Below are 18,304 nucleotides of genomic sequence, written 5' to 3'. Positions count from 1 at the left end.
TGCCACTGCACTCCAGTCTGGGCGATGGAGTGAAACTCCAACTCTAAAAAAAAAAAAAAAAAAAGAAGAAGTTTTAAGTTTTAATTTTAAAATTTAAAAATATTCAAAATTTTCACCACCTCTGCTTTTTTACTAAAAAAAAAAAAAACTCCTCTTAAACTTTAGGGACAACAAAACCATCTCTTAAAATTTAGACAACATAAATTGTACTTGAATTCTTTTGACAGAACTCTTGTTATCTTGTAAAACCGAAACTCTGCCCTCATTAAATTCCCTACTCCCCATCCCCAAGCCGCTGGCACCTTTCTGTCTGTCTGAATTTGACTGCTCTAAGCACCTCATATCATATTATTTTTTCATGCATTGTTGTGTGCTCTGATTTTCCTGTTTATTTTATTACACTTCTGTCTTCCATTGGTTTTAAATATGTACATCCTGTTTCTTTTATTTACTTTTTTTTATTAGGTAGAGATGAGATCTTGCTATGTTGCCTGGGCTGGTCTCAAATGCCTTGCCTCAAGCAATCCTCTCACCTTGGCCTCTCAAAGCGCTGGAATTACAAGTGTGAACCACTGTCTGAGTCTGAGATTATTCAGTCTCCCTACCTCACTCTGAACATGGATGCTACAAGGTTTAATACCTGTATCTTCCCCATTAAAGTGGTACTAGTTTCCAGCATTTTAGTTCAACTTCTCTCCAAAGTAGGTATTAAAAAAAAAGCTTTCTGAAGTCATTGTTCATTTGCACTTATTCATAGTTTAACAAATTTTTTTTTGTTTTTGTTCATTGTTTCATTCAAGATTTCATCTTCCCTTTCTGGAGTTATTTTTCTTCTCTTTTGAGAAAGTCCTTCAGTTAATTGTTACTCTAATAATGTGCAGTTGTTAACACCGTGTTATTTTTCCATGTTTTTAAATATTTCACCCTCATGACTGAATAACTTGGGTATGTAACACGAGTTTTCTCACAGGAGTTTGAAAAGATGATTCAATTGTTGTGTGACTTTCATTGTGATTGTGGGTAAGTCTGCTTTTAATTTTATGCTTATTATATTGTAGGCAGTGTGATCTTTCACTCTGACTGATTTAAAGATCTTTTCTTTGTCTTTTGTATCCTGTAGCTGGGACTACAGATGTGAGCCTGGGTTTACTTACTGTGATCTATTACAAAAATAGCATGTCTGAGTCTAGTATCTGTAGAACTGTATAACTTAACGCATTGGACCTGCTGCTACCACAAATCATCTTCTGGGAACCAGAGATCAACAAATATCTGCTGAAAGTCACCTTAATCTGTCCTTTTCCTTGGGCAATTACACAATTATTACAATTATCATCATCATCATTATCATCATCATCATTGAATTAGGGTTTCACTCTGTCATCCAGGCTGCAGTGTAGTGGTACAATCACGGCTCATTGCAGCCTCAACCTCTTGGGCTCAGCCTCCTGAGTAGCTGGGACTACAGGCACGTGTCACTATGCTTGGCTATTTTTTAAATTTTTTGTAGAGACGGGGTTTCACTATGTTGCCCAGGTTGATCTCGAACTCCAGGCTCAAGCAATCCTCCCATCTTGGCCTCCCAAAGTGCTGGGCTAACAAGCGTGATCCTACCTCACCCAGCCAGACACAATTATATATTAGAAAAAATGTATGCAACAAATGTGTTCCTTCATGATCACTGTCATATAGACTCATTTCTATTTCACTTTGTGCCTTGAAGAAAAAACTGTAAGCAGAGTGTGGTGGCTCACACCTGTCATCTCAGCACTTTGGGAGGCCAAGGTAGGCAGATCACTTGAGCCCAGGAGTCTGAGACCAGCCTGGGCAACAGGGCAAGACCCTGTCTCTGCATTAATTTTTTTTAATTAAAAAAAAAAGAAAATAGCTGTTCTGAGGATGAAACAATGGAGTCTATCAGTTTTTTAAAAATCCCAAATGGATGAGTGCATCAGGTAAGTGTTGCTCCTGTGACCCTCACAGCAGTAAGTTCGTGTGTGGTTGATAACAAGCAGACCCAGTCACTCAGGGAGCAGCAGGAAGGATGTCGTCTTCCTTGTCACACCCACAAAAGGGGAAGGTCCCACAACACGGCTGCAGCCACGGCTTCCAAATAGTGTTGAACGCGGAGAGTTGCTGTGGGACAGGCGTCAGTGTCCCGCGATGCTCTTTAATGGCTGCCTCAATGTTTTTGACCACAGAGTCGAATAATGCCTCGTTGTCAGGGTTCAGTGGTATGGCCTCTGAGGGGTCCCTTGAGACGTCAAATAGGAGGGGCGGGTCATGGTGGGTCACATCCCCAGAGCATGGACACATACTATTTCCATAACAGGCGCCTGCTCCCTCTGGGTGGAATTTGGGAGTCACGTAATGAGCCTTCCACACAGTTGCACCTCAAAAAAAAAAGAGAGAGAGAAAGAAATAAAACAGAAAAACAAACCCCCAAAAACAAAGAAACAAACAAAAGCAAAGAATAAAACAAACACAAAAGCAAACAAAAATAAAAACAAAGAAACAATAAACAAACAAAAGCAAAAACAAGCAAAACAACAACAATTCTCCCCCCAACCCCCAGAACTTTATTGTGATACCACCTTTGTGGTGGTCTTTTTTTTTTTTTTTTTTGAGTTGGAGTCTCACTCTCTTGCTCAGACCCGGAGTGCAGTGGCACGCTCCCAGTCGCTGTAGCCTCAATCTGCTGGGCTCCAGCGATCCTTCTGCCTCAGCCTTCCAGGTACTTGGAACTATAGGCGCACGCTACTACACATGGCTAATTTTTTATTTATTGTAGAAATGAGGTCTCACCAAGTTGCCCAGGCTGGTCTCGAATCCGTGGACTCAGGCAATCCACTCACCTCGGCCTCCCAAAGTTCTGGGATTATAGGCTGAGCCACTGAGCCCTGCCTGTGGTGGTCTTAAAACTCTTTTCATTAAAAATATATTTATCAAACGCTTTTCCTAATGATTGATGATATTTTCTTTGCACAAAATTACAAAGTAACAGCAGCATTTCCTCAACTCTTTCTTTCTCTGTCTCTCCTTCTTTCTATTTCTTTTTCTCTCTTTCCCTCTCCTCTGTCTCTTTTTCTCTCTCTTTCTCTGTCACCCTCTGTCTCTTTCTCTATTTCTCTCTCTGTCTCTCTTCCTCTCTCTGTTTCTCTCTCCCCTCTTCCTCTTTGCTCTCTCTCATGCATGCCTATATACAAACTTACACACACACACACACACACACACACACACACACACACACACACACACACACACACACACCTTAATCATGCTTTCTCAATTTTCTGTATCCTATTGTTTTGACATCTGGATGGCTGGATGGGACTTTTTAGATCTGGGGAGAGACTGCCTCTCCCGGATTAGCTAATTCCCCAAACGGTCCAAACTCGCTCAAGAGTTTGCTGCCCTATGCAGCCAACCACCTCCCCCATCTGACACTCACATCCTAAGCCACGTCTTCCTTTGACCTAAATTGACCCCGCCCCAGGAACCAGGCACAGTCCCTGGGCCCCATACCTGCCATAATTTTTCAAACCAGTTGATCTTGAGTTGTTCACCCTGCCCTGCCACACCTTTCCCTCAGAAACCCCAATGCAGACTGTAGCTGGGGCCCTGCTGCCACCTTCTTCTGTCCTGAGTAAACCCTGGCGCTTCCCCATGCCTGCGAGGCGAGACGTACACCCTTCTGGCAATAAGAGTATGATTACTTGAAAGGTGATCAAAGTGGTACATATTGCTATAAAAATTATCAGCGTGGTGTGTATTGCTATAAAAGCAATCAACATAGTACATATGGCTATAAAAGAAATAAACATAAAATGTATTACTATAAAAGTATTAAGCATGACATTTATTCCTATGAAAACAATATAGTATTAATTACTAAAAGCAATACACAGAGAATTTATTATTCTAAAATTATTAGGTGTAGTATTTATTACTCTAAAAGCATTAGATGTAGCATTTATTAGTCTAAAAGTTACCATCATGTTTTGATGACTTTGACCTGCCTGTGCCAACATTCGGCTGCCTCTCTCCTGGGTGGCCATGGTGTGCATATGCACACACACACACACACACACACACACACACACACACACACACGTTTCTTCAGAATCCCATTGCAGTGTGCCCTCTGCTCAAGTGACTTTCCTGGGGAGGAGGAAGCATCCTACTGGATGACACACGTGTGTGGGGCAGCTTCCTCCAAGAGAAGGAGGAGACAGACACTGGGCCCTGACCGTGTGTCCACACGTGTGCGTCTTCATACTCACAGTCCTTCTGGTGCCACCGGACAGCGTGCAGATGGACCCCGCAGTAGTGGAAGAGGAACTCGCGGTCAGAGTGGGTCACCTTCCCTTCCAGCAGTGGCATCAGGTTCTGGCCATCAATCACTCTTGGGAAACAAGGGGACATGCAGGAGGTTGGGAGAAGGCATGACTTACTTTTCACATTTTATAGCAGGAGGAGGAGGTGGAAGAAGAGGAAGAAGAGGAAGAGGAGGAAGACGAGGAAGAGGAGAAGAGAGGAGGCTGGACACCTCTGTCCAGACACTGTGAAGAATACGACAATAAGTGATCCCACCCATAAAAACACCCAGATTTAAGCATGCACCAGAATAATATAAAGGAGGGTGTTAAGATATATTCTAAGAGGAGAAAGCAAAATATTCCACCAAACTGCAAGAAAGAGAAAGTCATCTGGTCTTATGGGCAGAATATTTTGGTTTGTTTGGGTTTTGTTGTTTTAGCGACAGAATCTCACTCTGTCACTCAGAATGGAGTGCCATGGGTGCGATCATAACTCACTGCAACCTCCATCTCCCGGGCTCAAGTGATCCTCCCAACTCAGCCTCCTGAGTAGCTGAGATTACAGGCATGCACCACCACACCTGGATAATTTTTTTTTAAAGACAGAGTCTTGCTGTGTTGCCCAGGCTGGGCTGAAGCAATCTTCTCACCTCAGCCTCCCAAAGTGCTGGGATTATAGGCGTGAGCCACTGTGCCCCGCCCTTAAGAGCAGAATACTGATAATTAAGTAAAATACTGCACACACACACACACACACACACACACACACACACACACACACAATTATCTAGTATATCCACATACATCCACATATATCTTTCTAGACTAGGAAAAAGCACTGCTTCCATACCTGTCCTGGGGCAATATCCCTCCACCGATATAAGACAGTGTTGGAAAAATGTCCATGAGGCTCGTAGGGTCATCGATCACTTTTCCAGCCTCCAGGACAGTTGGCCACCGGAATATTCCTGGGACACGGATACCTCCTTCCCATCCTCCCATCCCTCTGCCTCCTGAAACCAAAGATGACAACCAAGGATAAGTTAAACCCGCCCATATCACTGTCTACTGAAACGAGCATTAAATCTACTTGTAACACGTGTTATATTCACGGAGAGATACAAAATAACCATGAGGTATCATTCTTGCCTTCTAGAAGTTGAAAACATTCTTTGCCAGCTTTCACTGTGCAAGTGTAACATTCAATCATAATAAATAAAAACAAGTGCTCTCTTAAGACGGTGTATAATATGTACTAATTAATGCTGCAAACTTTTAATATTATGGGAGAGAAAGAGGACATTTAGTCCTTAGTGGAATTAGATCGGGCTTGAAAAGAGGAACCCCTTGTTTGGGGTCCAAAGTAGGACTAGAAAAATAAGTTTTATCTGGGTTATAGTGACCCTGGAAAGGACACGCTAAGGAATTTTGACTTTACCTGGTATTTTTTTTTTTTTTTGAGACTGGGTTTCACTCTGTCAGCCAGGCTGGAGTGCAGTGGCATGATCATGGTTCACTGCAGCCAAGTGATCGCCCTACCTCAACTTCCCAAGTAGCTGGGACTACAGGCATGCATCACCACGCCCACCTAATTTGCCTGGTGATTTCTTATCTAGGAAAACAGACAGGCGAGTAGGGATACAGATGTAGAAAAATTGCTGAGATCACTTTTAGACAAAGGTCTTTTGGATATTTCAGAACCCAAAACACATGCCCTAGCCTGTGTTGTGAGATCAAGGTGTTCGTTGCAGAATTAAAAAATGGAGCCAGACGCAGTGGCTCATGCCTGTAATCTCAGCACTTTGGGAGGCTGAGGCAGGAGGATAGCTTGAGATCAGGAGTTCAAGACCAGCTTGGGTAACATAGTGAGAACTTGTCTCTACAAAAAAAAAAAAAGAGTACAAAAATGAGTCAGGTGTGGTGGCATGTGCCTGTAATACCAGTTACCTAGGGGGCTGAGGCAGGAGGATCACCTTAGCCAGGAGGTTGAGGCTGCAGTGAGTTGTGATTGTGCCACTGCACTCCAGCCTGGGTGACAGAGTGAGATTCCCCCCCCAAAAAAAAATAAAAAAGAAAAGAAAAGAAAAAAAGGAAGAAAAGAAAAAATGGCCCTGTGTCAAATGTCACAGTTAAAACCATATAGATTCCTTAAAAAAAAAAAGAGCGTCTTTAGGGGAAAAATCTCTTCCCATATGAAATGTTCCCTGAATGCCTTTTGTTTTTTATTGGTCTGACAGGCAGCACAAATCACAAAGAAAACACAAGATCTGGTTTCTCTATTTAAAATTGGGACAAAATTCCCTGTAGGACCACTAATGGTCTAATTTGGATCTGAAGCCAACCCAGGTTCTCACATTTTATTATAACAAAAATGTGACAAACTCCCTGAAGCAAAAGTATTTCTTTTTTTTATGTTGACTATCAACCAACAACCATAAAGACACTCAGGCATCTTCTTCAGCTTATTTGATGAACTGCGTCTTGGTGAGACATAAGTAGAACCAAATCGATAGTGTTACCCAGGATGTCTAAATTTATCAACTCAATGTATTCATCTGCTCATAAGAGGCACATTATAGAGGTGGCAGCCTGTCCCCAGAGGTGAGACCTAGTCACCACAATTTTTCCAGTGACTTTGTAGGGTGGCTTGAGCTTTTTAGAATGTGGGTTTACACACACACACTCACCCAAGCAAGTAATTATAACAATTACTATAATGGTGCATAATAGTTGCATCTGTTATAATCACCCTGATTATAGTAATCACATCTTATTGGGGGGCACATGGGCAGTGAGTCAGCTTTTTACTTATGCTGTCTTCTAGTTCTGGCACCAATTTAGTGTTTGCTTATTAACAAAGTTATGTCTCAACCAGGTTGACCTAGCCAGTCAGAGAAGGGGAATGCTTTTAGGAGCTTACCATCTAGCAACTCACAAAATATAATCCAGTATGTTAAATTCGATAGATTCATAGATATAATCCTATGCATTTGTGTAAATATATACACAAATATAAACATATATAAATATTTATATATAAAATATATCTTTGTTTTATATATAAAGATACATAGTTATATTTCATATTTTATATGCATATTTATGAATATTATATGAGTATTTATACTTATATAATATTTATATATTTATATATATAAATATTTATCTATGATATATATGAATATACAGATTTCATATATAAATATTTATATATTTGTTTAATATATTATATGACTATATATGATATATGTTATATCATATTATATAATTCATTTTATAATATATTATATAATATTATTATAATATATGTTTATAAATTATATGTAAATTTATTTTTATATGATTTTATTTTATATATTATGTTTGTATATAATATATTTATAATATTATATATGCATTTATGTATAATATAATTTATTTTATATAGATTTATTTTATGATATATAGTATTATATAGTATATAAATATATAGTATTCATATAGATGACATTTTAAATATATAGATAAATATTATCTATATAAATATATGTACATACTGACACACTTCATTAATAAGGGTACCTGATCTCAAACCAGGTGAAGTGGAGACCAAAGTGAGGCCCAAACTTTTCTGTACAATGACCATTTGTATACCTAACCCTGAATTGCATCCCACATCTTTAAAATAAAAATTAAAAAAACACTCCTAAATAGCAAAAATATTATATATATGTGCATATTGGATTTCATATTGTAAATATATATAGTGAATATATAGAGTTAAATATATATAAAGGATATAGTGAATATACATACATAGCGAATTTACTTACACACATACAAATATATTTATATATATAAAATACACACACACTTGTTTAAATATAAGGAAGTCCAAGCATTCTGATTTTTATCATGACAACAACTTTCAAATCCTTCTAGATTTTTTGACTTGGTTAGGGGTCAGGAGGGGAACAGCAAAGCACCAAATGCTTTTAAAAAATATTCTTTCTGCTGTCTTCACCAGGGCTTAGAAGCAGGCTCAGTGGAGTTCTTGTATTCACTCCCAGCATGCAGTAAGTGAAAATGACTTGGAAGAATTCACTTACCCTGAGGAGGCAGGCACCTACACGGAGAGCTCTCCCTACACGGAGAGCTCTCTTTCTGAGTAGTGTAACCCTCCATGATACACAGTGATAAGGTGATGGATTTTATTTAATTTAAAACCTGAATCTGAGTATCCCAGCGAGGATTATTCTAGAGGTGTGGTTCTCACCCGAAAATGACTTTGCCCCCAGGGGATACTGACCAAGGACAGGAGTCATTTCTGGATGTCACTACCTTGGAGCGGGTGCTCCTGGCATTTGGTGGGTGGGGCCCAGGGACGCAGCTCAACACCCCAGAGTATGTGGGACACCCACTCCAGAGTCATAAGCCCCTGATGTAGTGGTGCTGAGGCTGAGAAACACTCTTGTAGCCCAAGAGATCTGTCTGGTGTCTATCAATCTATTTATCACCTATCTATCTCAATATGTATCTATCACATATCATATCAGTCTATCATCTATCTACCATCTATCTATCTCAATATCTATTATCTATCCATCTATGTATGTATCTATCTATGCATCTATCTACCTATTTATTTATCAACCTATCATTTATCTATCATGTTTATACATCTACCTACCTGCATACCATCTATTGAGTATCTATCTATCATCTATCTACCTATTATCTTTCTACCTTTCATCTATAAATCTCTATTTTCTATTATCTATGCATCTGTCTATCATCTATCTACCTATCATTCGCCCACCCATCTATGTCCATCTACCATCTCTATCTATCTGCCTATCATCTATGTATCATATATCGCTTATGTGTTTACCTATCATCTATTATCTATCTATCATCTATCCATCCTATCTATCATCTATCTACCTATCATCTTTCTATTAGTCATCTATATTTCCATCAATCACCCATCACCCATCTATCTACCAATCTATCATCTATCCACCCATCTACTTATCTATCTACCATCTATCTCTATTACCTATCTGTCTGTCTATCTACCTATCATCTCTCTATAGATCTATTTATATATCATCTATCCATCTGTTCATTCATCCATTCATCCATCCATCCATCTTTCTCTATCTTCATCTATCTATCTATCTATCTATCTATCTATCTATCTATATCATCTATCTATCCATCCATTTATCATCTACCTATCCATCTGTCCGTCTGTCCATCTGTCTGTCTGTCCATCCATACATCCAATGGTTTGCGAGTATGGATACTGCTCTCCAAGGACACTTGCAAATGCTAACTGTGTCCAGGCTGAGAGACCCATAATGATGGTCACTGAGATCCCAGGTATTCACTCTCCTTCATGATGCTGCCATTGTTTCAGACATTTTCATCTGATGCTCTTGGAAACGGCCCCAGAATCTGCAGCATTTTCTCATCCTTATTAAGAGCTTAACTCACAAAAACATCCCAATAGCAAGGCCAACGGATTCAAGCAAACCCAAAGCCAGTGGACTCTGCTGGTTTTGCACCGACAGGCATCAAATCACCTCTATAGGGTCCATTCCAGCCTCCCAGCTGGGCCGCCCTGTCTTGGGACTCCAGCCGGCCCCCATTGTCGGAGGTGAAGTACACCAGGGTCTGGTTGGCCAGATGCTCCCGGTCCAAGGCCTCGAGGATTTTACCTGTGGGGAGCCAGAAACACAGAGACTTTTACCACTCAGGGAGAGTCATTGTGACCTCATCACATATCTGCTATTATGCGTTTATGGCAGAGGACATTATGACTCAAGTGTTGTTTTGTCATGTGTCGAATAATGCTGTATAATTAATAACTATTGAATGATGCTACAATGTATACTATTGTATATGAACTGCAACATAGTGTATAGAGTATATCATATGGAGTATATCACACAATAATATAGTATATGATATATCATACATTATAAGGCATTAAATAGAAATAGAAAGCACTGTATGTTATTATTAACCATAGAATACATAGTATATGCATAGACAATGTTGTATAATTAATAACTATTGCACAGTGCTATAATGTATACTATTCTATGTATACTGTATGTGATGCAGTGTTTAGAGTATATCACATGCAATATATCATACAATAATATAATATATGTCATATATTATAAGGCATTAAATAGAAGGCATTATAGAATATGCATTGTATATATAATGCAATAATATATAATTTATATACTTATGCTTATGAATTATATATTTATTATATGTTGTATAATATAGAAATATATAGTGCATATTTCCCACAAATACATAGTAATGCATAATATTACATTATATACTAAAAGGCATAATTTATCATTATCTTATTTAGTGTGTAGACAATCCCTTAAGAAGACAAAAGGATTCTTGAAAAAAATAAGTAGAGAGCTGATCTTGCAACATTTCTAACAATATCGATTTTATTTCTGATTCCCGTGGGGCATTTGCCAGTTCATAGATAACACCATGCCGGGCTCAAAGTCACAATGAATTCCTGATGTCCAGTGGATCATCTCTATGGTACAATCTTGTCCCATTCAAAGATTTTTTAAAATGTAGTATAGCTACTCCACAAAAAAGAATGAGCTCATGTCCTTTGTGGCAACATGCATGTAGCTGGAGATCATTGTCCGAAGTGAAAGGACTCAGGAACAGAAAACCAAACATCACATGTTCTCACTCATGCGGGAGCTAAACAAGCACAAAGATGGAAATAATAGACACTGGGGACACCCATAATGGGGAAGGGGGAAGAGGGTTAAGGTCGTGAAGTTACTGATGGGGCACAATGTTCCCTATCTGGGGAATGGGCCACCTGAGACCCAATCCCTACCATTCCACAACATGTACATATAACAAATATGCATGTGTATGCTCATGAATCTAAAATTTTTTTAATGATAAATAAATTGAACTAATTGCACAGAAAAATCTGTTTATATGCAAAATCACTGATCTTTGTGTTCAGCAGTTGCTTAAAGATAATTTGTTTTACAAACTACATTGACCGTTTTTTTTAGAAACGTTGTAAGTAAATCCTAAGATTTATTTATTTTTTAAAGCCCAAGGTTTATAAGAGAAAAGATTGTAAAGGCTTTCTGGGAAGGGAAAAATTTTATGCAAATTGTCAGTTCATATTAGATCTGACTATACTACTACAAATAAAAATGATTTGTGATTTATTTATTTATTTATTTGAGTTGGGATCTCACTCTGTCTGCGGTGATCACGGCTCACCGCAGATTCCACCTCGGGTTTAAAGTAGCTGGGACTATAGGCACATGTTACCACTGCTGGCTAATTTTCTTTTGTTTTTTTTTTGTAGAGATAAGAGCTCACTATGTTGCCTAGGCTGGTCCCAAACGCCTGGGCTCAAGCAATCCTCCCACCTCCCACAGTGCTGGGATGACAGGCATGAGCCACCGCGCCCAGCATATTTGAGACAATTAATATAAATATGTGTTTCTGTAGCTTATGCATCAGGTACTTACAGCTGCATCACTGAATACTCACCCACCATCCAATCCATTTCTTCCACATTATCACCATATAATCCGTATTTACTGTGCCCAACAAACTTCTCTCTCGTGATGAGAGGCGTGTGCACATGCAGGAAGGAAAAAAGAAGGAGAAAGGGTCTCCGCTTATGCCTAAAAGGTATAAAGTCAGCAGAATTACCCACTGAAATAAAGGCATCTCCTTATTTGTTTATTTCTGAGTCAGTATCTCACTCTGTCTCCACAGCCTTGACTTCCTGGGCTCAAGTGATCCTCCTGCTTTGGCCTCCCGAGTAGCTGGGACTACAAGTGTGACAATTTTTTCCTTTTTCTTTTCTGAGTTGGAATCTCACTCTGTCACCCAAGCTGAAGTGTAGTGGCATGATTACAGTTCACAACAGCCTCTACGTCCTGGACTCAGGCAATCCTTTTGCCTCAGCCTCCCAAGTAACTGGGATGACAGGTGCACTAATTTTTTTCCTCTATTTTCCTTCCTTTCCTCTTTCCTTCCTTCCTTCCTTCAATAGAAATGAGGTCTCACTTTGTGCCTCAGGCTGGTCTCAAACTCCTGGCCTCAAGCAATCCTCCCACCTTGGCCTCCCAGAATGCTGGGATTCCAGGCATGAGACACCATGTCCAGCCCTGGAAGAATTGTATCTAATCACCAAGACATATGTACTGCATCCAGTATTTAATGCTCTTTATTCTTTATTTTCCTTGTGTTTTTCAGTAACACAAGCACCAGTATTGAACCGAACACATAATACACTTTCCAAACTTTTTAAAAATCTAGGAGTGTTTATAGGAATAATCACCAACCAAAGGAGAGTAGGACACACAACTAAAAACATATGATGCCATTTGCTGAAAACGTTCTTCATTCCCTCCTCCAACTTCTTCAAGCTGCCTGGAACAGAAGTATGATGACTGGAGCTTTGGCATCTACTTTTGGCCATGAGACTGATCATGAGGGATAGCAGAGAGCAAGAGAGAAAGAGCTGAGGAGTTGATAACCTCACTGTATATCAGCCTGCCAACCCCCAGAGAGAGATTAATTCCCCTCACTTACATCCTGAATGAGTTAGTGTCCTGCATTTTAGTGTCATACATAGCCATTCTAAACCTTGGCCTCTATACATTTTACAACCTGAATTAAACAACAGGGAGGGAGGCCGGGCACAGTGGCTTACACCTGAAATCCCAGGACTTTGGGAGGCCATGGCAGGAGGATTGCCTGAGTCCAGGAGTTCAATATCAGCCTGGCCCACATAGCAAGACTCTATCTCTACCAAAAAGAAAAGAAAAGCAAAGAAAAGAAACATTAGCCAGGCATGGTGGTGCATGCCTGTAATCCCTGCTACTTGGGAGGCTGAGACAGGAGGATTGTCTTAGCCCAGGAGTTTGAGATCAGCCTGGCCAACATAGCAAGACTCCATCTGTACAAAAAATAAAATTAGCTGGGTGTGGTGGTGCACGTCTGTAGTCCCAACTACTCAGGAGGCCGAGGTGGGAGGATTATTTGAGCTCAGGAGTTTAAAGCCAGCCTGGGCAACCTAGCAAGACTCTATCTCTAATATGACAAAAACAAAAAATGAATTTTTAAAAGTTCAATATAGTTTTCACTCTCTTATCATCTTGGTATCTTCTTTTCTTTCCCAAATGTTTTCTTGGGAGACACTAAGGCCTGCAGCCTGGGCAACAGAGTGAGACCCCAACAATAACAACAAAACAACAAAGAACAAAAGAACTTGAAACTAGATGTCTATAGATACAGAGCTATTTCCCAATAGTTCACCAACAGAGAAGTCTTCTTCCACCTGTGCCAGAGGCAAAGTTAAATAAAAATCCACTCTAAGAACTCAGTTTAAATACTAAACTGCATTGAAGTCATATAGATTCAAATACGGTAATTCCAGTTTTTTTTTTAAAAAGAAAGTGAGCAAAATATGTTTCCTTGCATTGTCAGCATTCAAAATTTGCAGGAATTTGAACTATTTTATTCTGACTAAGGAGAGATTCAAATATATCATAAATACTGCATAATTTTAAAATTTTTGATAGGGTCTCACTCTGTCACCCAGGCTGGAGTGCAGTGGCATGATCATAGCTCATTGTAGTCTCAAGCTCCTGGACTCAAGTGATCCTCCTGACTCAGGCTCCTGAGTAGCTGGGACTACAGGCACACGCCACCATGGCTGGCTAATTTTTTTTTTTTTTTTGAGACAGGGTCACGTTATGTGGCTCAAGCTAGATTACAGTGGCACAATCATAGTTCACTGTAGTCGCCAACTCCTGGGCTCTGATGATCCTCCCACCTCAGCCTCCAAAGTATACCACCACACTCTGCTAATTTTTTTGATTATTTTTTTTTTGATAGAGACAGGTTCTTGCTATGTTGCCCAGACTGCTCTTGAATTCCTGGTCTCAAGTGATCCTCCCACCTCAGTCTCCCAAAACACTGAGATTCCAAGCATGAGCTGCCACACCCAGCCAACTAAAATTAAGATATAGTCACCTACTATGAAATAAAAATAATTTTCCCATGCAGGAAACCAGGCAGGAAATGACAAAATACCTTTCGATGAAGGCGAGGGCTTCCTTTAACAAGAGGGAGGCCGTCCTCTCCTCTCTCATGGGCTGCTGGATGATTTCATGATTTCTCATAAGGACACAGTTCCAGCGCCGAGTGAATCCATAACTTGAGTACCAGGATGTGAAAAACAGGAGGACGAGGAGGGAGAGAGGGAGGATGACCTTCCAGGGCACGGGGATTCGGTGGGTGAACTTGAGGACAAGGAGCAGGAGGGGGACAAGGCCCAGGACCACTGTGGAGACCCACAGCTTGATCTGGATCCAGCGATGCAGCTCTGAGGTCCTGGATGGCTGACAGTCACTGAGGAGGCCGAAAGGCATCCCGTAGAAGTCATCGAAGCCGTGGTTGAGTGGGTGGAAGCAGTGGTCATCCCGAGAGGCGCAGCTCAGACCCAGGTGCCATTTCCCTGGAGGAAAAATAAGGTCACAGAGTGGCAGCATTCAGGATCAGGCTGTTGTCCAGAATGCGGACTTTCCTCTGTGAAAGTTAAATACACGTCAGAAGTGGTGGCTCACGCCTGTAATCCCAGCACTTTGGGAGGCTGAGGTGGGAGGATTGCTTGAGGCTAGGAGTTTGAGAGCAGCCTGGACAGTATAAGTGAGATCTCATTTTTACAAAAATGAAAATGATGGGCCAAACCTATCATCCCAGCACTCTGGGAGACTGAGGTGAGGGGATCACCTGAGCCCACAGGTTCAAGAACAGCCCAGGCAACTGGGCGAGACCTCATCTCTACAATAAACCAAAAAATTAGCCGGACACAGTAGTGCGTGCCTGTAGTTCCAGCTACTTGGAAGACTGGGGTGGAAGAATCGCCGGAGCCCAGCTGGTCGATGTTGGGGTGGCCGTGAGTATGCCACTGCACTCCAGCCTGGGCAACAGAGTGAGACTGACTCAAAGAAAAGAAAAGAAAAGAAAAGAAAACCAGTTGGGTGCAGTGGTTGATGCCTATAGTCCCAGCACTTGGGAAGCTGAGGCAGGAGGATCATTTGAGGCCAGGAGTTTGAGACCAGCCTGGGCAACATAGCAAGACCTTGTCTCTATAGAAAAATTAAAAAAAAATAGTCAAGTGTGGTGGCTCACGCCTGTAGTCCCAGCTACTTCAGAGGCTGTTGTGGGAGGATTGCTTGAGGCCAGGAGTTTGAGATCAGACTGGGCAACATGGCACTTGGGCAACATAGCAGGACTCCATTTCTACAAAAATGTGTTTGAAACAATTAGCCAGACATCTTGGTACATGTCTGTAGACCCAACTACTCAAATTCTAGGGCTCAAGTGATCCTCCCTGCCTTGGCCTCCCAGAGTGCTGGGATGACAGGTGTGAGCCACCACGCCCGACCACCATCACATTCTTGATGTTGAAAGCTGTATGTATCATGTGACAAGTTCCTTCTTCAAGCGTCTCATCTCAAAGAGAAGTCACCTGGCATGTTTGCCACCAAGTACAGCCCATGATCCCAGTCACAGTGGAAGGAATTAGATAAGGTCATGTTTCCACGAGGCCATACCTATGAGTCCTGTGCGGTAGCCACGATGCTGAAGTAGTTTGGCAAACGTCGTCTCATTGGGAGGGAGACCACCTGACCCACCAAGCCAGGGGAGGGCACGGTTCAGGTTATAGGCAGATGCCATCCCTAAAGGCACAAAGGTCAAAGAATTAAGTTCCTTTTAAGGACAGTATGGGCTATCCCAGCACTCATCCCAGGATGCTCTTCTGAAAAGCCATTTTTCCCCAAGTTTTTTCTTGCCTTTCTGACTTTTTTCTTCCATTTGGAGGGAAACCAGGGTCTTACTCTGTCAGGCTGGAGTGCAGCAGTGGCACAATGATGACTCACCGCAGCCTCCAACACCTGGGCTCAAGCAATCCTCCCATCTCAGTCTCCCAAGTAGCTGGGACTACAGGCATGTGCCACCACGCCTGGCTAATTTTTGTATTTTTTTTTTGTAGAAATGGGATCTCACTATGTTGTTCACGTTGGTCCTGAACTCCTGGGCTCAAATGATCCTCCCACCTCGGCCTCCCAAAGTGCTGGGATTATAGGTGCACACCACTGCACTGGCTAATTTTTAAAACTTTTTGTAGAGGTGGGATCTTGCTATGTTGCTGAGGTTCTTTTCACACTCCTGGTTTCAAGTGATCCTCCCACTCTGGTTTCCCAAAGTGCTGGGATGACAGACACGAGTCACCACGCTTGGCCTTTCTGCTTGTTCAATGCCAATATTTCCTTAGAATTAGGGTTGCCAGATTAAATATGGGACACTCAGTTCCACTTACATTTTAAATTAACAATGGGCAAATTTTTCTGTGTAAGTATGTCCAGAAACTGTTGGGACCTTTTTTTTTTTAACCCACCTGATCTGATGGGGTACCGGCCAGTCAGGAAGGCGGCCCGGCTTGGGGTACACACGGAGGCAGCCGCCAGGTGCTGAGTGAGCCTCACCCCCTCACTTGCCAGACGGTCAATGTGAGGTGTGCTGCAGACAGAAAAAGAGTTTAGGGCTGGATGCAGTGGTTCATGCCTGTCATCCCAGCACTTTGGGTGTCTGAGGAGGGAGAATTGCTGGAGCCCAGGAGGTCGAGGCTGTGGTGGCCGTGAGTGTGCCACTGCACTTCAGCCTGAGCGACAGAGTGAGACCTTGACTCAAAAACAAAACAAAAAGAAAAGAAAATGAATTTAGCAGGCAAGTTTCTTAATCCAAGCACAATGACCAAGCTTCAAAGCCACTCTGTTTTGGGTGGAGATGCCTCTGTTTTCAGTATACCCAAAATTCATCTTTTTAGTAACTCAGTCTGTCTACCTGCTTGGAGGCAATGATGGCTAGAAATAAACAGGAATATAAGATAGTATATCTTCAGGTAAAACTATTACAAACAAATACAAGTCTCAGGAATTGGAATTCACGTACATCTCAGTGGAAAAGTCAGTCAGCTAGTTCTTATAGTAGTCTTAAATTTAAGGAATAACATTAAGTAAATATTTTAGTGTATTATGTTGAATGTTAATGTATCTCTTACAATAAAATGTTAATGTGTTAAGTTAAATATTAGTATATTTCTTATAGCAAAATTTTAATGTATTTAAATGTCAGTGAATTTACTAAAGTAAAATTGCAATGTATTAAGTAAAATGTTAATGTATTTGCTAGAGTAAACTTTTAATATATTAAGCAAAATGTTAATGAATTTACTAAAGTAAAATCGTATTCAGTAAAATGTTAATGTATTTATTATAGTAAAATGGTAATATATTAAGTAAAATGTTAATGTGTTTCTTACAGTAAAATTTTAATGTATAAGTAAAATGTAAATCTATTTTTGTATTAAATTTTTAATGTATTAAGTAAAATTTTAATGTAGTTCTTGTAATAAAGTACAATAAATAGTAATAGTAATATTAAAATAGTAAAATACAAGAAATTCTTATATCTTGGGGTTTAATAAGAAATTGTTATAGCTTGGGTTTTAATTCATTTCCCATTTTGTTTGTCATATTTAGGTCTTCAAAATACTGCAAAATTAGTTTTTTTGAGTCAGGGTCTCACTCTGTCACCCAGGCTGGAGTGCAGTGGCACAATCACAGATCACCACAGACTTTCTGGGATCAGACAATTTCCCCTCCTCAGCCTCCTGAGTAGCTGGAACTACAGGTGCATGCCACCACATCTGGCTAATTTTTTAGCTTTTTTGTAGAGATGAGGTCTCGCCATGTTGCCCAGGCTGCTCTTAATCCCCCGAGTTTAAGAGATTCTTCTGCCTCAGCCTCCCAAAGTGCTGGAAAGACAGGTGTGAGCCACCACACCTGGCCTAAAAAATATATTTAAATACCTATAGAGTTAAAGTATTTTTTTTT

General features: G+C 40.6%; 1 protein-coding gene across 1 annotated transcript in view; it reads right to left on the bottom strand.

The window, feature by feature from the left end:
- Positions 1 to 2,025: 2,025 nt before the first annotated feature.
- The window catches only part of ARSH (arylsulfatase family member H), a 17,912-nt gene continuing 1,633 nt past the window's right edge, over positions 2,026 to 18,304 (bottom strand). The window contains exons 2-9 of the mRNA XM_008073431.1: positions 16,807 to 16,928; positions 15,962 to 16,087; positions 14,436 to 14,859; positions 11,877 to 12,013; positions 9,887 to 10,021; positions 5,170 to 5,332; positions 4,284 to 4,405; positions 2,026 to 2,393 (exon numbers count right to left, since the gene is read on the bottom strand). Coding sequence (XP_008071622.1) covers positions 2,026 to 2,393; positions 4,284 to 4,405; positions 5,170 to 5,332; positions 9,887 to 10,021; positions 11,877 to 12,013; positions 14,436 to 14,859; positions 15,962 to 16,087; positions 16,807 to 16,928 — 1,597 coding nt within the window. The remainder of the gene's footprint in view (positions 2,394 to 4,283; positions 4,406 to 5,169; positions 5,333 to 9,886; positions 10,022 to 11,876; positions 12,014 to 14,435; positions 14,860 to 15,961; positions 16,088 to 16,806; positions 16,929 to 18,304) is intronic.

This window comes from Carlito syrichta, unplaced genomic scaffold, assembly GCF_000164805.1.
Source record: "Carlito syrichta isolate Samal-C Ts95f unplaced genomic scaffold, Tarsius_syrichta-2.0.1 Scaffold315840, whole genome shotgun sequence".
Taxonomy (NCBI): domain Eukaryota; kingdom Metazoa; phylum Chordata; class Mammalia; order Primates; family Tarsiidae; genus Carlito; species Carlito syrichta.
Note: the sequence above shows the minus strand (reverse complement) of the source record. Positions and strands in the feature narration are given on the sequence as shown.